This window comes from Lygodium microphyllum, chromosome 7 (genome assembly GCF_053477565.2).
Source record: "Lygodium microphyllum isolate KBCC chromosome 7, Lygodium_microphyllum_v1.1.10, whole genome shotgun sequence".
Taxonomy (NCBI): Eukaryota; Viridiplantae; Streptophyta; class Polypodiopsida; order Schizaeales; family Lygodiaceae; genus Lygodium; species Lygodium microphyllum.
In genome coordinates, this window is record NC_141141.1 from 67,410,773 (window position 1) to 67,437,752 (window position 26,980).

The 26,980-nt window shown below is 46.6% G+C and overlaps 1 protein-coding gene across 1 annotated transcript in view; it reads left to right on the forward strand.

Moving 5' to 3' along the window:
* LOC148033549 (phosphoinositide phospholipase C 2-like) overlaps positions 1 to 26,980 on the forward strand; it is a 38,611-nt gene that overhangs the window by 222 nt on the left and 11,409 nt on the right. The window contains exons 2-8 of the mRNA XM_087681495.1: positions 87 to 1,384; positions 1,771 to 1,967; positions 2,076 to 2,211; positions 2,405 to 2,665; positions 3,057 to 3,295; positions 3,409 to 3,526; positions 3,619 to 3,777. Of these exons, the coding sequence (XP_087537621.1) occupies positions 1,088 to 1,384; positions 1,771 to 1,967; positions 2,076 to 2,211; positions 2,405 to 2,665; positions 3,057 to 3,295; positions 3,409 to 3,526; positions 3,619 to 3,777 (1,407 nt within the window). The 5' untranslated portion in view covers positions 87 to 1,087. The remainder of the gene's footprint in view (positions 1 to 86; positions 1,385 to 1,770; positions 1,968 to 2,075; positions 2,212 to 2,404; positions 2,666 to 3,056; positions 3,296 to 3,408; positions 3,527 to 3,618; positions 3,778 to 26,980) is intronic.

Below are 26,980 nucleotides of genomic sequence, written 5' to 3' on the forward strand. Positions count from 1 at the left end.
TTGCTTCTGCACAGTAACGAGTCTTGAATTCCTTCAGAATTGCTGGAGTGCGAGTAGTGCATTGCTCATATGCTTGGTTTCTACAGGTGACAACATTGTGACTCACTTCAACGGACTTACCGTATGCAAGATAGAGCAAGGCACAATAGTGGATTCTGTGCTTGCAAGCAGGTACCAGTGTGCAGGATAAATCGTTCAGTGCAGAGCAAGATTTGCACCTAGCCTGCAGGATAATTTTATCTGCAGCAAAGCAAAATAGGGAGGCCACTCTAGCATGTATGTACTTGGAGATGCAGTGGAGCTTGTAGGAGCTGCATCTGCTGACATCTGTAGACTGGTATTCCTACACCTGCACCATTTGAGAGAGAGAGAGAGAGAGTTCATTGTTCTACAGATAGCAGGCGGAGATACGTCAGTGGCTGTAGTGAGATAAAGGGAAAGTGAAATTTTCATCTGGCCTAAATATATTTTTTGGAAACCCAGTATCGTTTCTGGAAACTGTTCCCAGGCCCCTCACGAGAACGGCTCCCACTCGTAAGCCATGTGTCAAGAAAAGAGAAGCTCCACAAGGCGCGCGCAGGGCATCCCGCGACTTGTCTATGGTAATCGTCATGCTCTCTCTCTTCCTTCTCAAAGCCCATACCTTTCCCACACTTTCAACTCGCTGGGCCAACTTTACCACCCAAATCATGTCTATCCACCCCTGCTCTGATGACTTGGCACACCGACAGGTCCCCCTGTCGGTGGTGCCCTCTTCATTTCTTTCCCTTCCGTCGTAGCAAAATGCCACTACCACACCACCATCACCCTCATCGTCCTCTTCTTGATCCCTGATGCGAAGATAACTGAACACAGAATAGTCACACATTGGCGCTCGCCCCCTGTTCCATCTCTCATGAGACGCAACCTTCATGCCTTACATATTCATCTAAGGATCGGAGTTTGTGCCTGCTCGCCGCTTGAAGCAACAGGGGCTCTTCTATTTATCGAAGGACAGCATCCAGAGGCATTTGTGTTCTTGTAGAACAGAGGCATTTGCAAATTCATTTCAAGCTTAGATCGCCCCTCCTCTGCTGTGTCTTCATCAATGCCACGCTCCTCTTTGTTGAGCTGTCTGAAATCCAAATCTGCTACGATGGATGACACACCTCAGCGCAGTGATATCCATATGGAGTTCTCCAAGTATTCTGTCAATGGGGTGATGGACGTAGCACATTTTCACAAGTTTCTTACAACTGCTCAATACGAGCGCCATATCTCTGAGGCCCAGGCAAAGATGTTGATGGAGTCCCAGCTTCAAAATCCAGGAAAAGTGCAGTTTACCGAGCAGGACTTCATAGAGTATCTCTTCAATGCTGCACACAACGGCGCCATCAACACACATGTAAGTGGTCTTTTCTTCCCCATATGACGATGCCATCAGTTGTGTGCCATCAACATGCGTGTAAGTGGTCTTTTCTTCCCCATATGACGATGCCCTCAACACTTATGTAAGCGATCTGTTTTTCCCCACACGGTGAAGCAATCATCTACTGCATGTTGACTGCATTAGAGCGGTCTCAATCCTTTACTATGATCGGTTTCTAATTTCCTTGTTTGCTTCAAGTATATCACATCATTTGGCACCTTTTGTCTCCCAGAATATCTGGTTAAAGCAGACTCTGAACGACATTCCTTCATGGGTTTAATTTTGCATTATATATCAAACATAGATCATTGCCTTTTGCAGTATGGACGCTTTGTCTAACGTGGTTTTGCACTCTATTCCAGATACACCACGAAATGACTCAGCCACTGTCCCATTATTTCATATTCACAGGCCACAACTCTTACCTGACAGGCAATCAACTTAGCAGCAGCTGCAGTGAGAAGCCTATTGCAGAAGCACTCTGTCGAGGAGTGCGTGTAGTAGAATTGGACCTGTGGCCTAATTCAGATGAGGATGATGTTGCCGTTTATCATGGAAGGTATTATAAAATAGCTGGTTTGCTTTAATTCTTTTGTTCTCAGGGTTGAGCTATCAAGACATGTGAGAGAATATCATTACTGTTCTGTTGTGAATCGTGATTGCTCAGGACACTTACTTCCCCAGTAGAATTAAAGAAGTGTATAAGTGCAATAAAGGAGAATGCTTTTGTTAAATCTCAGTATCCTGTGGTTGTTACCCTCGAAGATCATTTGCCTCCAGGATTACAAGCAAAAGCCGCCAAGGTATGTAGCACTCTGCGCCCTCTATGATTCTATATTGTCTGTGCCACTTGAAGTAGAGAAGATGCTATGCCTGTTTCTGGCTGCTGTAGACAGATGTTGTTTCAAGTTTAATAATATTTTGATGCCAAGCTACTAGGATTCAGGATTCTGCATTCATGTCTTGTAAGGCTCAATTATTACATTGATTACACAGACGATTGCAGATGGTTTTGGATCTTCTCTCTACCTCCCACAACACCCAGATGGACTGAAAGAGTTTCCATCACCAGAAGACTTGAAAGGGCAGATCCTTATCTCAACAAAACCACCCAAAGAGTTTCTTGGGGCCAAAAATTCAAAGGTTCCAAAAAATGTTGAGGTGAAAGTCGCAGCTGAGGAAACAAAGGTGCAAAAGCAGTCGGCTTGGGGGGAAGAAATTTCAGATTTTAGAGATGATCGTGGTGCAGCCAGTGAGGTACATGTTTGATGAAGTTTTCTTGCTCCATGTAAAATTTGAATTGGATCAGCATCATAGTCTGGACTATCAAACCACATTAGGTGTCATAAGACTATTCATAAGACTTGCAAGACAAGCAACATATTCATAAGACTTGCAAGACAAGCAACATTAGTTAAATGTGGCTAATAAAGTAAGAACCAGGTTTCAGCACTTACCAGAACTACAACTTTTATGCACAATCTATCAAAACGTCTAAGAGTGTTCACCAATCAGCTTCTGAGGTTGGGAAAGATTCTTCATCTCAAAACCATGAAGCAGGCAAATACAATATATCCTATTGGTGAAAATTGTTTAAAGTTTTTGGTGATTGACAATGCTACACAAAAGACTTTTACATGTCTTTTAGGATCCCACTGAAGAAGGTCATGAAGAGGAAGATTCTGATGATGAAAGTAAACCTCCTGAAATGCGTGATGGGAAGCTGGTTGCCCCAGAGTATAAGAAAATCATCACCATTCATGCAGGGAAACCAAAAGGAAAATCGTTGCTAGACGCCTTGAAAATAGAGGAGTATGCAAAACGAGTTAGTTTGAGCGAACCTCAACTCACAAAGATTGTGGAGTCGAATCCTTCTGCTGTTATCGAGTATGTCTATTTGCATCAGTGTTTTTGTGTTCTCATACAAGTTCAGTTTTTTTTCCTCAAAGGGGATGCTTATCTATTTTTGAGTGATCTGCATTTGTGATGCTGTTGTGTAGATTCACCCATAGAAATTTTCTAAGGATTTACCCTTATGGATTGCGCATTGATTCCTCAAACTATAATCCAGTCCAGGCTTGGTCACATGGAGCTCAAATGGTGGCTATAAACATGCAGGTTCACGTTTTCACCACCTGTCATGGATGTTTTTGATAAGTAGATCATTAAAACCAGATGTAAAGTAAGTACATGGTTGCACTTTGACTCAGGGTTATGGGAGGCATCTATGGGTCGCCCAGGGATTTTTTAAGGCGAATGGTGGTTGTGGTTATGTGAAAAAACCCAGTTTTCTTCTTCCCCACAGTTCTGGACCCTGTTTGAGCGTTTTTGACCCGGCAACTCCGATACCAGTAAAGCAAAAGATCAAGGTATGCTTTGATAGTGGTGAAGGTAGAACATGCTCAGCCACTGATTCTCATGCATGTGTTCCTGTTTTCTTATTTGATTGTCATATATAACGTCAGCTATTGAATATCAAGTTTTAAATCTCTCTTGGCAGAAGACTCTCAGTTCTTTTGTTGACCATGTACACCATGAGTTTCAATAATGGGGAAATTGTCACCCTTGAATTGAAAGGGATATGTTGTATTCTGACTTCAGCTACCTGTTCTATCTTTAGCTGCACACCTGAGGAAACATTGTTAGGCAATATGTGTCAAGTAGAGGATTCAGAAACATTACAGACATAAGGCTAGCTTGTGATGATACACATCTTAAATTGTTTACAGCGTTAAGCTTTCCTGCAGGGAAACTTAAGGGCTCTGAGGTTAAGTGACCAAGTACCTTAAGATATAGCATGTGTTGCATGGAAAATACTGCTGTCCACTGAGGGTTTGAATACCTTACTTTCCTCCAGTCTTCAAATTCCTCTTTTTTTTCGGGTATTTGAATGGAGTATTGCTTCCTGAATCCAGCTTTGGGCATTTACTCCCAAGATGAAACTTCAGGAGATAAAAATCCCAAAGTCTAGAAGACAGGAGCAAAGTGCAAATATATGATTGTTGAAATAATGAAATATGAATTGCAGAAATGCAAAGTGTTGAATACCAAGAGCCAGTCCGTGCCTACATGGCCAAGGGGTGAAGAATACTTTGATGCGAACATCTAGTGATCAAAAGAAATTGTGAGATAACATTTGACATACAAGCACAAGGCTTTCACAAGCTGGCTAGATGCTGTCTACATAAGGACAATGAGACCTATGAGACTATCCCACAGTACATCCATGTGTAATATCATCTCATCAAGAAAGTAGAGAACAGTAAATAAGCGGCCTATGAGACTGCTGAAAACAGGTGTACAATGAGGTAATGCTAGAGTCCAAGTATGCCTAATGTCGTCTCATTGATAGAATGAAAGAGGAGTCCTAATTTGACACTACTATCTAAGAAAATGTGGTGGAGACTAGGAAGCTGCAAGGTACAGCTGGAGCTGTATGTGTGGAATGTCTAGGGGCTGTAGCAAATCTCAAGATTTGTGCATGATGTCAGCTATGATGCAGTCCCTAACCACTTGATTGATGCTTAGTGACGAGACTTTTTTTTTGCAAGTAGAATGTGGCTGATTATATTACTCAAAAAAACTGATTACAATGGATTGCTCATGCTCAACAGACTAGCTGGAGCTGATGCAAAGTCACAAATACATCATGTATACAAGCCTCTCAAGGCAGTCTGGGGGGGATGGGGGCAAGAAGCCATTGGGGGGGGGGGGGAGGGGGGGTGTATCGCCAACTGGGGCTGCCCGCCTGCATCACGAAAAACAGGTCCTGGCTGCCCCATGTGTGCATGAATTGACAACGGAGCTCCTGATGAGCCCTAGACTCGCCCTGCACCTGATCCCATCGGCCGCGGAGGGAGTGGATGATGGAGGTCCAGAGCTCTACTAAGGTCGCCTGTACTGAAAGTCTCTCTCCGTTGAAAGCCTCTTGACATCGCGCCTTCTAGATATGCCATCCAGTAAGACTCCCTATGATCTCCTATACCTTCCAACGGTCTGCTGTGGGCTCTAGTACCTCACGGATGGGTAGAGCCTCCAAACTGACCACTGCGCACGACCCTGCCTCTATAATGAATATCGTGTTCTACATCCTGGCCTCATACAAAAGGTGATAGCCTTGGTTGACTGTCTACCAACAAAAAGCTCCCCATGAGATACATCCAAGGCTGGGTGCTATACGGTGAAGGATGCGGCATGCTCCTCTCCACACAAGCTGCGCCTCCTCACATAACCAAAGGCAGTGCTTTGGGGTTTCCAGAGGTTGCTGTGTGCAACGCTTACAACCTCCCTCCTGCATCTAGACAAGCCAACTTCCCACGGCCAAGCCTCCATATGCCACCAGCCATAAGAAATATGACACCCTCCTCGGCCTCCAGCTATCCCATAGGTGGCACGAGAAGGTCCGTCGGAAAGGCTCCGTGATGCTGTGCTCTGCCCAGTGCGTGCTACGTGACGGCGCACAATCCATATCCTCTTGCATCAGTACGTGTCTGCCAATCCTGGCAGTGTACTCTAGGAACTTGGGTGGCTTCTTGGCGATTGCACTGGCAGGCCATAGCCACTCTCCTAGATCCCACTCCAGCTCATCAAGTGGTCTGCCTTCCCAGATCCAAAGGCGCCACTCCCTGAGCTCCTTCCAGAAAACATAGGGGTCTAGTTGCCATGTCTTCCCCTGAAGCCCACCACCCGAATCCTCCTCCACGAAAGGGCAGCTATCCCCTCATCTTGCTACCCTCTGTCAAGGGCCAGACGCCCCCCCTCTTGAACGGCGAAGAAGGTCCCTTGCGGGGCGCTGCCCACTCTACTTGCCACTTGTAGGGGGATTCCTGCTGGTGAAAACCTAGCTGCCCATACCTCCCCGGGCTCTATCGGCTCTCGTATATGGGGGGAGCAAGCCACTCTAGAGGTATTGCTGCATCTATCTCCCTTCTCCTCAACTCCACTCCTCTCTGGCAACCTGATACTCAGTGCAGCGCCTCCTCGTTCGCCATCCTGTACACCTTCTGCCATGTCCTGATGATGTGAGTCGGGCCGGCCTCCCGACCAGCCCACTGGATGTGGGGGCGCTCGCCGATCTAAGCCCCTTCCCGATCTTTGACCTAGGGGTTCTAGATCACTGACTGACGGTCTATCTCCTCTTGGTAGCCTGGGGGGCTCTGGATTAGGGCCTTACGGAGGCCTTGCTACACGCGGAGTAAGCTGCGCAGGAAAGGTGATCTGGGGGGGGGGGGGGTGATCTGGACTGACATGAAGATCCATCTTAGGGATGGCCTCCACTCACCGCCAAGCCTCGGTCTACAGTCTTGAAGGCCCTCCTGCAATAAGACCTTCTAGGTCTGCCCGCCTGGTGTGAGGCCACAGACAACTAGCTTGCCCAAGAGGGCCATACTCTTATGCTTTGGGTCTATGATTCCAAGTCCTCCCTCTTGACCGATGCCGTATGATGGTCGCCCACACCACCTTGGCCTTGGAATCCCTAGACCCATCTGACCCTAACCAAAGGAAGTTTTGCACTAAGTGGTGAAGCTGCACTATGTATGATGAGGAGAAGCACCAACACGAGGCGATGTACCAGGCCATCACTAGGAGGACATGGTTAACCACCAGGGCTCGACCGGCTAGTAAGAGGCGAGCCGTGCTCTAGTAGGTCAGTTTCCTCCAAATAGAATCAAGGACAGGAAGAAACTGCTGGGTAGGAGTGATGTCGAGTCCCACCTGGAACCCTAGGTACCGGACGGTTTATCTTGTGCTCACCCATCTAAATCCCAGGTGGACGCCCCATTCCGTGCTAGAGTCCAGGTCTATGAGGAAACCAACCGACTTTCACTAGTTGATTTTCACTCTCGTTGCAGAACAGAACACGTCAAGAGCTAGCCTCACTTTCTCCAGCATCAACTCATCGTCCTCTATGTAGAGTGCTGTATCATCTGCATACTCTTGAGTCTAACAACTCAGTCTCCTCTCTCACTGGAAGTCGAAGGCCGCGTAGTCGGCTTACACATGACGTGAGGAAGTGAGACACTGCCTTTGCAAAGAGTAGAAATAGGTATGGGGCTAGGGAGCAGCCTTGTCGAACCGATCTCTCCAGCCAAAACTCCTCCCCTCGCCTTCTACCTATGAGAACCTTGCTGGTGGCTGATCTGTAAAGGGCAGAGACCTTGCGAATCCAGACCTGGGGGAATCCCAACCTCACCATGGTGCCCTCTAGGAAATCCCAGTCCACCCTGTCATAAGCTGTCTCGAAATCCAAGAGTAGTACGGCGAGTCTCTGCCCACTGTGCTGAGCCCACTCTGTCGCCTCAAAGAAGGTAAGTACATTGTCTAGGATGCTCCTATCCTGGATAAAGCTTGTCTGTGTGTCATGGATGATGTCTGGAAGCACAGGGCGTAGTTGCCTACCAATCATATTTGCCAGTGCCTTATAGGCCACTGACAATAAGATGATCGGTCTCCACTGGGAAAGCTCCAACCGGTTTCCCCCTTTGGGGAGAAGACTGATAAGGCCTGCCAAGAGACTTCCTAGCATCTGTCCTGAAGTGAAAATCTCTTGGAAGGCCATTAGTAGGGGGTTCTTCACCACTTCCCAGTAGGTAGTGAAGAAGGCCTTAGAGAGGCCATCCTCTCTTGAGCACTTGTGCCTATCCTGTATATGGAAAACCTCCTCTAATTTCTTCTCTGTGAAGGGGGCTAGGAGGGAGCGTCCCATCTCCTCTGTGACGAGGGACGAGATGTGATTCGAGACCTGCAGTCTACATCTCTTTCCTCTAGTTGAAGCTCTCCTGCTATAAAAGGCACGTGTAATAGTCGGTGGCAATCTCCATCACCTCGTCTGGGCTAGAACGAGTCCTCCCATATTGATCGCGAAGGTTGCGTATTTGCTCTCCTGTGGTGTGAGGCTGGTACACCTGGAAGAACTCCCTGCACATCGTGTCCCCCTTCTGTGCCTAGAAGGCTGCCGAGATTCGGAAAGAGAACTCCGAACGCCTGTCCTCTATGCTAGCAATGGCTGCTCGTGCATGCACCTCCTGTGCGTGGAGGGTGGGATCCTTGGTGCCTCCTGTAATAATCTTTGCGTGGCTGCAAGGTCCTGCTGGAGTGCTCTCTCCTTCTCCCAGCTCTACTGTCTGGCTTGTATGGCTACCTGTTGGCAGATTCTGCTCGACTCGGCTAGGACCTCTGCAACCTCCTCTGCTATTCAGTCCCTCCTGTCCCACTCTCTGGTCCAAATCTGCTCTATCTGTCTCGTCACCTCCTCCCTCCTATAGATCGAGTCAGGGATCTGACATGATCGTGTGTCTAGGGCGGATGCTGAGGGATCAAGTATCAGGAGAATTGGGCAATGATCGGACAACGTGGTGCCTGCCAACTGCTCAATCTGGCCTCCACGAGAGCCTCCCCACTCTCCCACATAAAACCTGTCCAACCACTCCAGCAGGATTCCACCTAGCCACTTGTATCCCTAAGAGAAGTCCAACGACCCTTCCCTCCTGTGAAAGGTAGAGTCTCTCCAGGCATCCTGCGCTCCGACTGCCAGCAAAAAGACCTCCCATGCCTCTTGCTCCTCCCCAGCCATGCCCTGGTAGTTTCTGCCTCTGCCTTGCTGGTCCTCCAAAGCCTCCAGGTTTTTGAAGTCTCCTTCAACGATCCAGGAGTCCACCTTTGGGAGTCCATCCACGATCTCTACCTAGAACCGACTGTGTACCCTAACCTCCGTAGGGGCATAGACATTGAGGACTCCAAGGTACGAGTCCCCAATATCCAATCTGATCCATAGAACCCTCCCTACTACTATCGCTTCGGCCAATAGAGGTGCATACGTCTCCACTCTTGCCGTGGGCACCTACGACGTGCTCCTAGTAAATGTGCGAGCTGCTTGGAGGTACCTTCCCTATCCATTGGGCTTGGGTGGGGGTGAACTTGTGCTCTTGTAGAAGCAAGATGTCGATCCGTCTGGCAAGGGCAGGATGCAGCTCCTGCCGAACAATCAACTTCGTGGAACCACGTGCCCCATTGTAGTGGAGACTATTCACATTCCAGGATGCAAGGTGTAAGCACATGGGGAAACCTGTGACTGACTGAACAGGCATCTGTTCGGTGTGGAGGCTGCTGATGAGGAGGAGAAACTATGAAGTATGCAAGTACGCTTTGCCGCGGTCTGGACGGCGAACTCCAGTCCCTCATGGTGGCCCTTGGCCGGACCATAGGGGTGATAGATGCTCTGGGTGGTACTATCAATGCATCTATCAGCCATGTTGAGAGTCATGACTCTGTACATTGGTAAAGACGGGCCGCTTGTGCCAAGGGCCACTCGATCACATCCCTTGGAGCTCTCCACTATGGAGGGGCTTGAAAGATAATGATCAAGTGTGGGACCTCGGCACCAGCCCACTAGTTAATGTCCATCATGCAACCAAGCCACTGTTGTGCTAATCCTTCATCTCCCATCCACTGGGAGATGTGATCCGCCACCTGACTCTTCAACTCCTCCTCTATCTGTGTCAAGGGGGGTGCTCGGTAGGGGAGGTGGTGGGGGGGAAGAGGATCGAGGGATGGTGGGATGGATGGAGGTGCATGGCGGGTGTGGAGGGGGGGACTGGTGGCCTTGGAAAGGGGGGGTTGTGGGCTAGGGTCAGTTGGGGGGGGGGGGGGGCATGGGATGTGGGGTGGGCGTGGGGACTGTGGGATCTTAGGCGAGGTAGTCTGTGGCGCGGGTGGTGGACGTGGGGGGCTGCGGTCCTGTCGGGTGGGACGGGCAAGGGGGGCTGTGGAGTGCTCTGCCGAGGGGGCATCGTTCACCCACTTGCTCCCTACTGTCGAGGCTGGGTTTGAGGAACTGGCTGCGCCTCCCCTTGCCGTCTCCCTCTCTGTCGTCTCTGGACCCGTGTGAAGCTGTAAAATGCATACAAATTGGCTCCAAAATGCAGGCAAATGCATACAAATTGCTGCTTGATGCCCAAAGTCGTGGCACTGCAGGCACTGCCCTAGTTGCCCAGTCACAATGACCTACTGCCTAAAGGAGTGCCTGTGTGCCTTAATCTCTAGGAGCTGTGGGATATTCTTGATCTCTTTCACCACCACCCATACCTTTGGGACTCCTGCTGCTATCACTGCATCCGCGAAAGACGCGGGAAGGACAGTGCCGAAGAACCGTCCAAAGTCTTCCACCAACTGGTGATACTCTATTGCCAGGCCAGGGAAAAGAAGGGTGACCGGGTGCCGAAGAAACCTGTTGTGGAGTGCAAACGCAAATGCCTCCACAGTAAAGCCACTGTACCAAGGGACCATGTATATGACCCCCTTCGTGGACGCATATGGTGAACTGGCAAGTAACTCGCGAGCTGCATCTGCCGAATTGAGCTAGACCATGAAGATCCCTTGGCCCATTAAGACCACCTCCACGATCTGCGCTGTGCCGATGCGTAGCGTGGAGTGAAGCCAGTCCCAAAGTTGGGCCCTGGCTGGGGAATGTCCTACTATCTGACCATAAATTGCTGTTTCCTTTAGCTCCAGCTCCTTAGCTCGGACGGCTAAGATTTGCTCCTCAGAGAGGACGATGCGCAAGGTGTTTGATTGGGGGGCACTTGCTAAGTGCGCCGGCATCTGACCAGAGGTTTCCATTGTGCGTCCCTTTTGAGAGAACTACCAATCACGTCGTGGTGCTACGTGAGGGGGGAAAGTTGCTGCAGATAGAGGGAACAAGTGGAGGGTGGGGGGATCAATGGCGAGGGGGGGGAGAAAGCTGCTGTTTTTGGCGGGGGGGGGGGGGGGTGTGGTACACCGTGGACAGAGCCGAGATTGTGAACGGAGGCAGCGCTCCGGGGGGGTCTGGAGCAGAGGGTGGCCGGGGGGGGTGCAGCAAACTGTCGGGGTGGGGGGGGGGGGGGGACGGCCCGGCGGAGGGGACAGTCGCGCCTGGGCGGACGGGGGGGGGGGGGGGGGGGGAAACAGTCGGTGATCTGGGGGCGGGCATGATCAGATGGAGCGCGGGGGGAGCTTGTGACATGACGGGTGTTGAGCTTGCTAGTGATGAGACTTTGGTGTCTTGTAATGATGGTTTTGATTATTTGGTGTGGTCTCATTGGTTGTTATTCTGGTTGTCATGTTGGAGGGAGTGGAATGGCTCTGACAAGTGTGACTTGGCAATGTTGAATGGGGGGTGTTTGGCAGTGTGGCTCTATCTCTATTGGTCTAATAGTGTCCGTAAGCCCTATGGTTTGGTCTATGGAAAAAGGCTATCATTGCTCTTTGTGTAGGTCCCTTTGGGTGAGCTGGCCTCCTTTTTCACAGACTACAATAGTGCTGCACAGTGCCTCTGGTGCTCCAAGGGAAAGAGACCTAGGCATCTCTAATCTTCGTACTCTATAACAAGGTTACACAACAAAGAGGTCCTCAGCCATCATGAAAGTGTATCATCCCCATATGCCATAGTATACTCTGCATCTGTATATGTAGTCCTTGTACATCTTAGGCTCTTGGTTGTAGAGCTGGCGAATCCTATCCTCTGTTGGGATATTTGCCAATCTATGTACAGTGGCCAAATAGTGAATTCATCATTAGAGAGGTGCGAGAAGTGACTTTGGCAGAACTTATGAGAGAGTGATCATATAAGCTCTGATCACCGAGAGAGAGTGTAGGGCAATCAAGATTGTAGTCAAAAGGTGGGAGGCAGTCAATATCTAAGCCATGTAACTGTCAGAGTGCAGCAGTGCGGAAGTGTATGACCGAGACTGAGAGATAGAGTGAACACAAAGAGGAGAGAGAGAGAGAAAGAGATAGAAGAACACAGATGTGATATGAAGAATGCTGAATAAGGAATATAGATATGTACACGGGAACAATTCATATGTCTGCGTATCTCCAACTCGATGATGTCACCCTATTGTACACCTCGAAGTTTGCAGCAGCCAGCACAATCTCTGCCCTGAACAGAGCTTGAATCTGTGATCAGAAGAATGCCAAAGTGTGCTGGAAATCTTTTATGTATAGCAGAAAGAAGGCACCAAAAATAGCAGCCAACTGCCAAATCTGGTGCAGTGCACCAGAACTGGCTGATTGCCTGTCTGACTGCTGCTGATGTGGCTGCTGGTGTGGTGACTGTGCAGGCTGATCCGACTACTGCCTATCCAAGAGATGACTAGATGACCATATCTCTAACACCCCCTCTCAGATCTTGGACATGGTAGGAGACTGAGGGATCTAGAATGCTAATGAAGTAAAACCTAGGAAAGTGGCTTCATAAGCAAATCTTCTAAGTTGTCCTCTATCTTGCAGTAAACCACATTGATAGGCTCATCCAAAAGCTTCTCCGGGAGGAAATGGTACTGGATCTCAATATGCTTCGTCTTGGCATGAAACACGAGGTTTTGGGCCAAGGCAATGCAACTTTCATTGTCACAATGAAGTGTAGTAGGACCGGTTGGCGGACAGCCAAGCTCCTTCAACCACCTCCGAAGCCACACTGTCTCGCATGTGGTAGAAGACACTGCTCGATACTCCACCTCAGTTGGAAGTAGCGTGCCAATGTACCTCTTTAGGCCAACAAACTGCCAACAGCATAATGCAATTCAAGAGGAGTGTTGAGAAGCCAAATTAGGGACCCAATAAGCTACTTGTAACAGGTAGCATCCGCCAAAGGAGAATCAACATGGGCTGTGGCCTTTTAGTTCGGATCCATGGGAGTTGATAGAGACTTGCATCTATTCATCTCAAACGTAGTTAAGAGCTCCTGCATATGCCACTGCTGAGAGGTGAAGATCCCCAATAGAGTCAGATAGATCTGATGCCCTAAGAAAGAAATGGAGAAGTCCCATATCCGTCATCTCGAATTGCTTGTAAAGTGCCACTTTGGTTGTCTTGACCATCTATACATGATCACTTGTTGAAATCAAATCATCCACATAGAGCACAAATAAGGCATGTGTTCCCTTTGAAATGTGGACATAAAGTTGTGGATCAACCATGGAGCACTGATATCCCAATCTTTGTTGGAGGAACGAGTCTATCTTCTCATTCCAAGCACATGTTTTGAAGCCATAGAGGGCCTTCTTTAACCTATACACTTGTCCATATGATGAGGAAAAGCAAGGAAGCTGCTCAACATAGATTTCCTCCTTCAAATCACCATTGAGGAAAGCAGACTTTACGTCAAGCTGATAAATCGGCCATCACCTATGGCTGGTTAAGGCAAGAATAGCTCTAATAGTAGCCATTCGAGTTGTAGGTGCAAAGGTGTCATGGAAATCCACCCCTAGCCGCTAGACGAAACCCTTTGCTACGAGCCATGCCTTGTCCTTATCTAGCGTACCATCATTGTGATATTTGCTCTTGAAGACCCACTTGATACCAATCACCCTTCTACGAGCAAGTCAAGGCACAAGGTCCCAAGTGCCATTTCACTCAGGTTCCGTGCACCGAGGAGATGCCCCATGGTCCTGACTTCCAGCTTGCGGGCAAACGCACCAAGCATACTTCGGAAGAGACAGTCGATCAGCAGGATCGTTCCTATGCTCAGGTTGCTTCTGATTCTGTGGACTCTCAGGATGTTGATTGGGAGCATTTGTTGGAGTTTGCCAACACTCTGCTTGGCGATTATGTTCGACATAATCAGGAAGTTTTTTCTGACTCTGCAACTGAAGATGTTCTGGAAGCCACTGTGGACTCGAAAAATGTCTTGCGCTCCATTTCAGTGTTTTATGAACGCGCTGTGATACTCTTCTTCACTAGTAGGATCCCATAGCTTCCCCGTATTCGCCATTGGCTGCACAGTCTGCTACAAGGGGAATGTGTTGAAGAGATTTTTGTTGGGCCCCGAGGCTTTTTTGAGGTGGTGTTGAAATCTGAGATGCACCGTGCTGCTCTCCTGTCTAAACTGCCATTGTTCTTTGATTGCCGTTTGGTCCATGTTGTGCCATGGCGCCCAATGACAGATTTTCAGCGCTTGCTGCAACGTGAATGCTCTGTGTGGGTTGAAGTGGAAAACTGTCCGGCTATGTATTGGCCACTGTTAAAGAATGCCATGGCCGATGTGGGCATTGTTCTGGTCCCCCCAAGCCTAAGGGCCATGAATCGTAACCGTTTGTGTATGTTATGGGACACTGCTAGGAAAAGGCTTGCTTGGTTACGTCTTAATTGCTCTGGCATGCATCCTTTACACTTTCGTTTGAAATGGGGCAACTTTGCAGGACATTGCTTTTCGTGTGGAAAATTGGGGCATTTTATGGCCGAATGCCGAGAGAAGCACCACACTTCAGATGCTGAGTATGTTGCGTTGCCCATGGAAGATATGGTGTGTGATGCTCCGTCGCAGGATGCCACCCAGCCACCTAAAGTTTTGGATAAAGGTAAACAACAGGTTTCGGGTTTGGATTCCTGTGGCAATGACTGGGTCGATGTACGCGCAAAAAAAGGCAACAGGCTTGTTGCTGGCATGGTGGATACTGTGCCTACTGCCTCATCAGATTCCATGCGTACTTATATGCGCAGGAAAGAAATGTTGTCTTCAGAGCACTCTGCTCCTGCTATGGTTTCATCTGCTCCCCGTTACAGCCCACTAGGAGAGTGTATTCGGATGGTCCAAAGGGTCCACCTGCTAAGCTGGCTTTTGATACTAGAGGTAACGTCATTACCCCATGGGATCGTCGTTATCCCCGTTCCATTCCCAAGACAGCGGATATGCCGTCTACCTCCAAATCTGGTCGTCAGAACTCTTTTGCCGTGTTAGCTGATTTTTGGGATGAGGGAGTCTTGGACATTCTCGCAGAAAAGATCAAATCGAGGCAAGCTATGCCTCGTACCTGATTTTCTTTTGAATACACATGAAAATAGCCACGTGGAATGTGCGAGAAATTTGTTCTCGCCACAAGCAACATGCCATGTAGACTGTATTGCATGAGAATCAGTGGGATGTCTTGTGTGTTGTTGAGCTCAAGAGTCACGGTGAAGTAGGAAAAGTTGTGGATTGCCATGGCTTTCGTTTGTTCTATACAGGGACACATGCCATGCATTATTCTGGTGTGCTCATGATTGTACATGAAAAATATCAGCCTGTTCTTATTAAAAATGATGTACATGGCCGCTTTGTGGTGATTGAAATTTTATTCGAAGGCGAGATCTTATGGTTACTTGGCTTCTATGCTCCGAATGATCCTTTATCTCGCCGGGAGCTTTGGCATACTTTGCAGACTTCCTTGTCACTTGGCAGATGGGGTTTTTTGATGGGGGATTTCAATACGTGTGTTGATTCTTCTCAGTCCACATCAGAGCATTCGGTAATGGACATGCCGGAAAGTCGTATGTGGCATGAGTTGGTTCTTGCCGTTCTTAAGCAAGATCTCTGGTCTTGGCTACACCCTTCTTCTACAGGGCTTACTTTCCATTCTGCCCAGTATGCAACAACATGGTCGCGGTTGGACTGCATATACATCATGCAGAATGATGATTTCCTTCCTGAGATGCTCGAAATGAAAGTGTTGCAGCAATATGCCTTGTCGGACCATTTCCCTCTACAGCTTGAGCTGCTTGCACAACCCATTGCATCTTTTAAGCAATTTCTGGATAGACTCCCTTTGCGTTTCAACTCGTCTTATTTGAAGTATGCAATCTTTTAGGGCTATATGCAGCAATTGATTGATAGATTCTTATTGGACTTCTCCTCTCAGGGCACTGCTTCGTTTGAACGATTGCTCTCTAATGTGCAGCGGGTTGCTCGGCAGTATCATGCCTCTCTTTGTTGGCGGCGTCAACAAGCAGCGGAGGACCTGCTGGCTGTTGGCTTTGGTTCGTTCTCTGCTGGTGGACACTCCAGATGATGTATTTCTGTTGTCACTGGCAATGCGTGTGGCTGATCTTATTAAAGAGTTTCAGTTGAAATTTTATCAGCACGCCAAATTGCAACATCTAACGGAGACATTGCAAGATAGTGCTTGTCAGACTCATAAGTTCTTTCGAGCTCTCCATGCCTCTCCTGCTCGAGAGAATATGACTAGACTCCAGGATGCAGAAGGTCAAATGGTCCTTGATCTGCAGACTATTGTGAATATGTGTAGGAATTATTTCCTCGACCTTCTTGGTTCCACTTCTCCACCTTCAGGCCAAATTACTCATGCCCGTTCAGTTTTTTATGATCTGGTCTGCAATCAGGTTCTGCAGGACATGCAAGCTACTATGGAAACAGATATTTGTGAGGCGGAGGTTATGGATGTTTTGTTACACTTGCCCAAGGATAAACGTCCTGGCTGGGATGGTCTCACCAATGAGTTCTTTGAGGTTTTTGCTACCTAACTGACGAAACCATTGACGGCTTTGTTTCAACAGTTGTGGGAAATAGGGATCATGCCTTCCTCATGGAAAGGACTTATTAAACTGCTTCCAAAAGTTCCTTCGCCGTCTATGTTGAAACATTGGCGCCCAATTTCTTTGATGGGTTCTATGTATAAAATCTTTTCCAAAGTAATGGCGAATCGGCTCCATAAGCATCTTCCTGCCATTGTGCATCCTCTCCAATATTGTTTCATTAAGGGCCGAAACATTCTGCACAATGTATTAAATGTGCAACTGGCGATTGATTATGCAAGGCATTCTAATCAGGAGGTCGTACTGATTCAATTGGACCTGGAAAAGGCTTTTGATTTTCTGGACTGGTCTTTCATCGCAGAACTTATGTCTACTATGGGCTTTGGTGCTCGGATGTATCGTCTGATCTACACCATCAGTGCTGCGGCGTCTTCGCGAGTCATGCTGAATGGAGGCGTTACCGAGCCATCTTTCCTTGCGCGCTCTGTCAAACAGTGGTGCCCTTTGAGTCCTCTCTTCTTTGCCCTTGTGACTCATCCAGTTCTTTCGATGTTATCTCATATGGCAGCTTCTACTCAGTTGGCTGGATTGTCGCTTTCTTCTGGACAGCACTTCATTAGTCAATCCTTGGCTGATGACAGCTTTATGATTCTACGTGTGGACAAGGATAACCTTCGCAAAGCATTAGATGTTTGGGCTCTCTTTGGTCAGGCTTCCGTTCTTCGCATCAATGCTTTGAAATCAGCCATTCTCAGCTGCACGGAGTCGGATTTGCAGTCATTGGACTGGCAGGGAATGGTTGTTCCCCGTGGTTCCATTGTTAGGCATCTTGGGTACCCTTTGGGTATTGATGTTTCCCCAAAGCAGCTACTATAGTGGATTTCACAGAAACTGGCAGCTAAGTTTCTGTATGGGAAGTCTCAGGCCTGGCCCTTCTATGTTCGCCTCAAAGTAGCCCAGACAATTGTGTTGCCAATGCTCACATATTTCTTGCCATTGCTGCCCTGGACTACTACTACACTGAATGCTCTTACTCAGTCTATTCGTTTCATGTTATGGAAGAAGGATTCCTTGCATGCAGGCATTTCCTGGATTTCTTGGTCGCATGCGTGCACCCCCAAACGCATGGGTGGAGGGGCTATTTTAGATGCCCAAACTCATATGCTGGCACTCTGTTGGTCTCTTTTCCGCGCCATGTACTCGGATCATCATCCATGGGTCATTATAGCCCGTTATTTTCTTGAGGATCACGGGCTTCTGCATGGTAATACCCAAATCCGGAGTTCTTGGTGGCATGTTTTTAATGCCGATTCTCGGTTCTCCAGTTCTTTTTCATCTTTGCTTGCCCATTTGGTATGTTCTTGGAGACTGGTCCTCCGGAAGGCTCAGTGGCATCCAGCGGAGGATCGCTTAGCTACTAATTCTTTTCAATTGGAATTGTTGGCAGTCTCGCGGTTACTTTCGTGAGAAGGTAAACATGAGCTTTGACCAAAATTCAACCGCATGGCACGCTTGGGCTTAACTTCAGTCGCGGATGCCACCCTTGCGAGTCGCAATGTGTTGATATCGTTTCGTACAGCTAGGCAGCTTTTTAGGATCCCTCGTGGATATAGGCATTTATGGGAACAGGTTTTGATGGTGCTCCAGAGCAGACAACCCTTTCCTGCCCTTGCTTCGGATCGTCCCTGGTAGGACTGGGACTTTGCAAGCCGGTTGAATTAAGAAAAGGCTTCAGCTAACCAGGTGTATCATCTTCTGATTAAAGATCATCAATGGCTAGTTACTAAAGCTAATACTCTATGGGGATTGCGTAAATCCCGGTCATGGTGGAGGGTAACTGTGATGGAGGGCTAGTTGAACAAGACACCCTTCAAATATAAGGTCTTTCTTTGGAGGGTGATGATTGGTGGTCTTCCGCTTGCCTGCAATGGTGAAAACGTAGGCTGACTGACCCTGGAGATGATGGACAGCACGCTAAACAGCAGTCTAGGACAGTCTGGAGCAGTCGCCAGCAGCTGATATCTGTCGCCTACAGTAATGGACAGGCTGAAGATAATGTGGCTGCAGTTGATGATGGCTGGACAGTAGCTCTGGCATTGCGGGCTCTCCATTGATGGATGTAATCAGGGTGAGCTAGTCGAGGGTCTGGCATAGGCTCTAGACCAATGACGAGGTCCCAAAGACCCTGAGACTCGAGCACTTGTTGCATGAAATTAGATCAAGTGGTGAAATTTGACCCGTTAAAACGTGTCTTATCCGTGAATGCATTCTTGGCCGTTGCAATAGGAGTGGTAGTGCTCGGAGATGGGTAGTGTGAAAAAGTGTAGTGTGGGTAGGATGGGGGAGTGGAGTATACTTGGGAATGGGCCCCAAAGTGCCCACCAGGCATGCGTGTAATGTGCAAGGTGGATCCATAGGTAGGGATGGGTTGACTAGGCATGGGCATGGTAGCCATATGAGAAACCCAAGGAGGTGGGACGTGAACACGGTGAGCAAAAGATGGGAATCCTTGCGTAGATGTAACCCAAGGAGAGTGTGAAGACGCACCAGAAGCAGAGGATGGAAACCCCTGCGTATGAGTGGTCATGGGAGATGTGAAGCTGGGGATAGTGAGGGGGATGCCCATCACAGTCGTCCCAGGAGTTATGGGTGTGCTTATGTGCTGAAAGGTGAGAGACACTGTGTTAAAGGGTGGCATTCCCCCTAATGAAGTACCATGGTGCAAAGAGGTAGAGAATGGGGTGGAGAAGGAAAAGGTGCTAGGAGCGGAGATGGAAGATCCAATCCCTAGGGTGTGTGATGCAGATGTGGAGTGTAATCCAAGGTTTTGGAAAGATGATGAGAGGTGTGATATAGAAGAGGGTGGGATGGGAGCGAAGTGAAAAGTGTGTGTGATATGCTCAAATGAAACAAAAGCTCTAGATGTACTTGAATTTCGTCTGCTTCGTGAGCCCCCTCTATTGAAGTTCACATATGCAAAGCCATTCGGATCCTGTACCTCAAAAGAAGAAACAGGAAAGGGTTTTGATTCATGCAAAACAAAAGAATTGTACAAACCTGACATTGGACTTGGTTGAGATGATGAAGATGGATCACTAGACGTTCCGAATGCCGTATGTCCTCCGTGATCGGAGAGGTGGCCAGCCTCACCAACCGGTCCGGATGTGGTAGCAAAACTGGTAGGAGGGGTGTAAACATCACCATACTTGTTGCGATAGCACTCCTCAAAGTCCTCCTCTGTCATGTGAGTGAAATTTGGTGAAGGTGGAGTGTGGTCCTCCTCACCGAGTCCATAATGTCATCTCAGGGCCTCCAATGATGGAGAAGCCTGATAAGACATCATAGGAACTGGAGAAGAAGGTGTCTGGCGTATTGTGATTCGGTTACCAGTCGTATTGTGTGTCTTGCATAAAGACTAGCTCTCCATAATATCCGCAAGATACTCTTTACAAGAGCACCGGCTCTGATACCATGTGAAGGAAATTGCTAGGGTTTGCACTGAGGGGACACAGAGTGTACGACCATGACAGAAACACAAAGAGACAGACACAGACACAGAGGGCAAAACTCAAACCCTAAACGCAAAACTCAAAACTCAAACACGAATAGAAGAAGGGAGAGAGAGAACACAACTTTGAAGTGAATGAATGCTGTAAATGACTGTAAGAGTGTATAGTGTGCTCAAGGGCAGAGCAATATCAGAGTGTGACGTCCACTGAAGACGGATCCCAAGTCTGTGACCACCAGTCGGAGTGTAGGAGTGCTGAATAGTGAATGGCAGCACGCTGGTCACCAAAACGCAGCAGTTTGGAGGTTGGAAACTGGTAAATGCAGCAGTGTACCACCGATCGGAGGCTGGAAATTGTGCACAGTCTGTTGTAAACAGCACGCTGAAACAATGTCAGTGTCAGGGCCTGCAATGGTGAAAACGCAGGCTGGCTGACCCTGGAGATGATGGACAGCAGGCTGAACAGCAGTTTGGGATAGTCTAGAGCAGTCACCAGCAGCTGAGACCTATCGCCTACAACAATGGACAGACTGAAGATAATGTGGCTGCAGTCGATGATGGCTGGACAGCAGATGGAGGTGGGCAGTAGGCTGGAAACTGGGCGCCAACAGCAGCAGAGGGTGTGTGGGCTGGTGTAACCTACAAACAAGGATCATGGCTGAATGGGGGCAGCCTGTCTATTTATAGATGTGGAAGAGCGCCCCAAAAATTAGGGTTTCCACTAAACTCTCTCGAACCGCTCCCCATTTTAGGGTTTTACTCTAAAAGAGCATTTTTAGTGTGTTTTGGGGCTGTTTAAGAGGCTAATCAGCAAGTAATGCATATTTTAGCTCAACAATGCTATTGTATACCTTGAAGCCTGCAGCAGCCAGCATGATCTCTGCCCCAAACAGAGCTTGAATCTGCGATCAGAAGAGTGCTCCCGTCTGCTTGAAATCTGCAATCTTTAGCAGAAAAAATAAGCAGAAAAAATAGGAGTTGGCCTGCCAAATCTGGCCGACTGCACCAGAACTGGCCAAGTGCCTGTCAAATCGCCTGTCAGACTGCTGCTGATGTAGCACTGCTGACATGGCTGCTGATTTGGTGACTGCGCAGGCTGATCTGACTGCTGGCTGTCTAGGGGATGACCAGATGACCATATCTCTAATAGTAGCCTCATCCAAACAGTCATTTGTGAAAACCAACAATCCTTCTCACTATCTGATATTAGCTATCTAGATGAACTTAGTGCCAATTTGGAGTATCTTTGGTGGGGAAGTGCAAAAAAGTGATTGCATTGAAGAGTGTCTTGGCGACTATAGACAGTGCCTCTAGCTTTGCTATGACAATGGGATGTGGGGTGGAGGGCTGACTTCTAATCGTATGTGCTATCATCATGATCAATGGCCTTTCCAAGCTATCCTGGTTGTCATATTAATAATTTGTCTTTGCTCTGGTTTGATTAATAGTTGAACTAAAGCTCCTTTAGTACGAGTTGTTGCTCCATACCTTTGCTCCATACCTTTGCTCCATATAATAGCATAGGTGTTACTAAGGTGTCAAACAACCATAGTTTAGTGCAAGGCTCCTATACTTATATGTGAGTAAAGTGACTCTCAAGTACCCCTAGTGTTTTAGAACCATGTGCCAAATGGGCATCCATTGCTCCTCAATGAAATTGCTAGCTAGAGGACGTAGACTCGTAAATAAACATATTTTCTCACATGCTTCACTAAGTATCCTCACATGGATCTAGACATCTATATTGTTGAAGTGTCGAAGTCTATGGTTTTAATCTTCCTAAGTTTCATTGTGAGGTCTCTGTCCCCTACAAAAGGTACACAAAGCATCTAGGTGGTGTTGCAATCTCTCTCGTGAATTTGAAATGAGAACAATGTCATTTGCATACAATGATATCAATGTCAGCACCCTTGCTAGGTTGGCTCTTGCTCCTCCTCCTTGATCAATACAATCAAACACCTCCTCTATATATAATCCAAACACCATCAATAAGTGGGCATCCTTGTTTCACTCCTATGGTATTGTCAATCCTCTCTGATAGTCCCCTAAGTACACACACATGGCTGGTCTCATTGTCTTAGATAGTGCATAAATGCCTCATTATATACCCTTTGGTACTTTAATATCTTGTAGTCTCTACATGAATGATAGCCCCCCAAGTACCCGCACATGGCTTGTCTCACAGTCTCATATAGTGTATAAATGACACTTTGTATATCCTTTGGTACTTCAATATCTTGTAGTCTCTACATGGTGTGTACAAGGCACGGTATTAAATGCTCTGCGGAAATTCACAAAGCAGTAGTAGATCCTCTTGTCTTGGGCATGATTTTCCTCGATAATGGCAGAGTATGAGGATATGGTTGAATGTGGTATATCCACTTGTGAAACCTACTTCTCCTTTTGCTCACTTACCTTGCATCTCAACCCACTCATTGAGTTCATGTGATATGTCATGAATCGCGTGGTAAGGGGACTTGCTCGAGCTATTGTAGTGAATACATTATATATGTAAGGAGAAGCTCACTCAAGAACATAAAAAGAGAGAGAGAGAGAGACCAAAATGTTTTCTTATTGGTTTTTCTTTATTTTTTCTCACACAATACAATGTGCACAAAATATAGATAAAATACAACATAAACAAAAGTGGCCTACTAAGTCAAACAGTGCATAATTGACTACACTAATTGACTGATGCTATAAGTATACTAGTTCTAGATTGGTGTACTAACCAAATACAATAAGTGATGAGTCAATGGCCATGTGAGGATCATAATGACTACTGATGCGCTAATTGTAGATGTCCGGCTCCATCTATTTAGGTGGTCCATTATCAATGTTTATACATGTTGAGTTTTCCATCTCAATATTCCCCCTCAAGCTCAACTACATATCTTCAATAGCACATAAGCTTTGAAAGCTTTAGATTTTGAAGCGTCTTTACACCCAATGTCTTTGTGAAAATGTCAGCTACATGATCGTGTGTATTGACATACATCAAGTTGATCTTACTTGCAAGTACCTGCTCTCTCACAGAATGATAATGCACCTCAATGTGTTTTGTCCTAGCACGGAACAGAGAGTTACTAGCCAACCGTATATTGCTCATATTATCACAATGAATGACAACTAGACCATCTCCTTGCATATTAAAATTACCCTATAACTTTTAGAGCCACACCACCTCACATATTGCAATAGCGTTACCTCTATACTTAGCCTTTATACACGATAAAGCAATTGTAGATTGCTTTTTACTACAAGTGACTGTTGCACTACCAAGAGAAAACATGAATTCACTTGTAGATTCTATCAAATATACTATAAGCCCAATTTGCATGTATACCCAAACACTTGTATATCCTTACTTGTCTCATAGAAAAGACCATAATGCAAGGTGGGCTTTGTGTACCTCAATATACGTCTGATTGTATCTAAATGAGGCTTCCTAGGTACATGTATAGACTAATTCACAAGCTCAACTATCTTTCCAGAATTTGAACATAGTAGAATCTTCTATCTCATCCCCAACATCAACACTCAACTTTACATTTTGCTCCAGTGGTACTGAAAGAGGCTTACATGTTGTCATACCATACTTGGACAATATATCCAAGCCATACTGTCTTTGGGACAGCCATATACCATCAACATATTTGATCACCTAAATATCAATAAAGTATCTTAGCTTACCTACATTCTTCATCTTAGCTGCCATTAAAGACCTTTGATATTAGTAATCCCATTGTCACCATCACTTGTGATAATCAAATCATTCATATAGATGACTATGATGACCAAACTTGCATCACCTTTTCTCATAAAAGGTGAGTGATTTACATTAGAAACATAAAAGCTAGTGTTGACAAGATACTCTATGATCTTGTCAGACTATGCTTTAGGTGCTTGCTTTAGCCCACAGAGCACCTTTTTAAACCTGCATACATATGTTAGATGCTCTAAATCCTCATAATGTGTTGGTTGTTCCGTATATATTACAAACTCCAAACTTTAGTTGTTGCCAAAGCAATCACACATCTGATAGTTGCCATCTTGGCAACGGGATTGAATGCTTGTTCATAGTCTATGACATATGTTTGTGCATGGCCTTTTGCAACCAAGTTGGCCATATACTTGCTAATAGAATCATTTGTATTATGCTTTATTTTATAGACCCACTTACAACCAATAGCTTTCTTGCACTTGGGCAATGGTTCTAGAAGCCAAGTCTTGTTGGCCTCTAATGCAACCATCTTCTCATTCATCGTTACATCCCAATGAGCATGATTCATGGTCTCCTCAAAAGAAGTGGGCTCAATATTCTCAACCATCGTCACCATATGAGCATAATGGTGAGTTGCATAACCCTCAAAACCAAATTTTGTAACATGGTATCTCGCCTTGCTAGACTTGTGTCATTGGATCACTTAATGGAGCCTTTACAGTACCATATGCTCTTTGTACAAGTGGTGTCCTAACTAAAGGAATACTTAATGTTCTCATCCAAACTCTCTGATCCACTAGAGTCTCCATCAAGAATTGAATGACTAGTAGATGTATCATTGCCATCTGACACTTTTTTCTTCCCTTTGTTATTACCTGTAATACTTGTAGATGCACTTGAAGATGGAGGGTGCTTCTTAGTCTCCTAGGGTGACTGACTGTAGATTTACTACCAGATCATGTTGTTGAGAAATCACTTCTTCAGTTTACACACTTTAGTTAGGGTTTCGCACTAAGAGCCCTAGAAAGGGTTGATGTCCACATTTTGGTCATTTGGTCAGTGGGCGTCCACATAGTGGTGCGCCACCCTAGACAGCTCATGCTTAAACAGACTGCCACTTCATTTATTCTTCACTCACTTCAGCTATTTTTCATCCCTCTTCTCTCTCCACTCCACTGTTTTCCATATCCATACTGGAGTATTGAAAAATGACAGCAGTTATGGAGGAGAGAAAAGAGAGACAATGAGAGTGTGTTGAAGCAAAATAGTAGAGTGTACTTGTTGAACTGAAAGAAAAAGAATGGAAGGTATAAGATAGGTCTAAGATAGATCTAGCTCTAACTTGACTGTGGGAGCTTTTGCTCGATCGCCAAGATCCACAGACCGCTTATTGCTTAAGTGTTTCAAGATGAATGCTAATGTCTACCTCTCACATAGCCATATGTGCTCTCAAGCTTACGAGTGTAGTCAGCTTACCTCAATGCTCGATTGAGTAAGCATCTCTCTCAAGTGCACCGGTAGCTCCACAATCCAAGATGCAAGCTCAAGCAAACTCAATTCTCTACCTTCAAGCTCCATGCTCCATAGTCACACACGCGAGACAAGAGAAGAGAAGAAGAGAGGAGAAGATGGATAACTTCTCCACCGTAGTCCCTCACTCTCACACACTCACTCCCTCACACTCACATACTTCCTCTCTCAAGTACAAGCACAAGCAAGCAAGAAGACTCAAGAAGAAGAAGAGAGGCACTTTTGCCACACACTAAGAATGAGCTTCTTAATTCACTTTTTTGCTTTTATACATGACCTTATCCCTTTGGGCACCCATTCCTCTTTTTTCTAAACATGACTGGCAGTCATGTGAGTCGATGATGGGGCTTTTGTGGGGATTGGACATGGAAGAGAAGCATGTCTAAATGATTGAGGTTGTGGAGACCGAGGGTATATTGAGTGGGTGATGGGGGCCTCCAATGTCGGTGGTTAGGTGCGGGTTGTCGGATTCACTTGAAAAAGAAAAGAGAGTGCACTACTTGGGGGGTGTGCCTACCTCATGTAGTGCATTGTGTCCGTGCTAGTGGAATTGGGTTTTTCTTTCTCTTTTTGTTTTTCTTGCTTCCTTTTTCTTTTCTTTTTCACTTTTTGTTTTGTTTTTTTTTGAATGTACACGAGGAGCAAATCCTAGTGTTCTTAGTCGCGAGAGGAAGAGGCTGGGGGCTTAAGGGACTTACTGAGGAAGTTCCTAGTGTGCATATAGTCCTTTAGATTCATACGTACATTCAAAAGGATTGTTGACGAAAATGGATGACTATAGCTAGTAAATCGGCTGTCGTTCATGTCCTCTAGTAGGGCCATGCAAAAGGATGGAAGGAGGGTGGCTCTCATCGTGAGCCTGGTCATCACACAACTATTTATGCCGGCGTTCAAGTCAAAAAATAGGGGCGGTAGGTGTTATTCATGAGCGGTAGATTCTTGCTTAAGTAACACTCTAAGTAGCCTAAGGTAGTTACATGTTGTAATGAAAGCAAGATTGGGGCAAGAAGAGAATTCACTGAGGAAATGGGAGATAAAGGGTCCTAGGTTGTTTTCGGAGAATGTTTACATTGTAGATTTTAGGGAAATCGTAACGACCATGGATGTCGGAGTTAAAGTCCACCTCTACCCTTCTTAGATACGGCATGTATGCTGGGTCATTTCTCTCGTAGGGTAGGGTGCTACAAAATGACATCCATGCATCCATGTTCCCATCCCAAATTCTTAACCTCCACTTTGGCTATGACTCGTATCCCCATAACTTTGTTTTTCCAATAACTTTGTCTTCCCAATGGTCCAGTGCCTCTGTCCCCCATAACTTTGTTTTCCCATAACGGTCTTGGGCACCTCCATAACTTTGTCTTCCCAATAGTCCAGTGTCTCTATCTCCCACAATGTTGGAATCTTCTCTCTTTCCGTGCTTCACCGATCTCCAAGCCTTTTGTCCATGCTTATCACCTCCTCCACCACTTTAGGGGATAATACTCGGCTTAGTGTGGGTGGGTATCGGAAAGTAAAT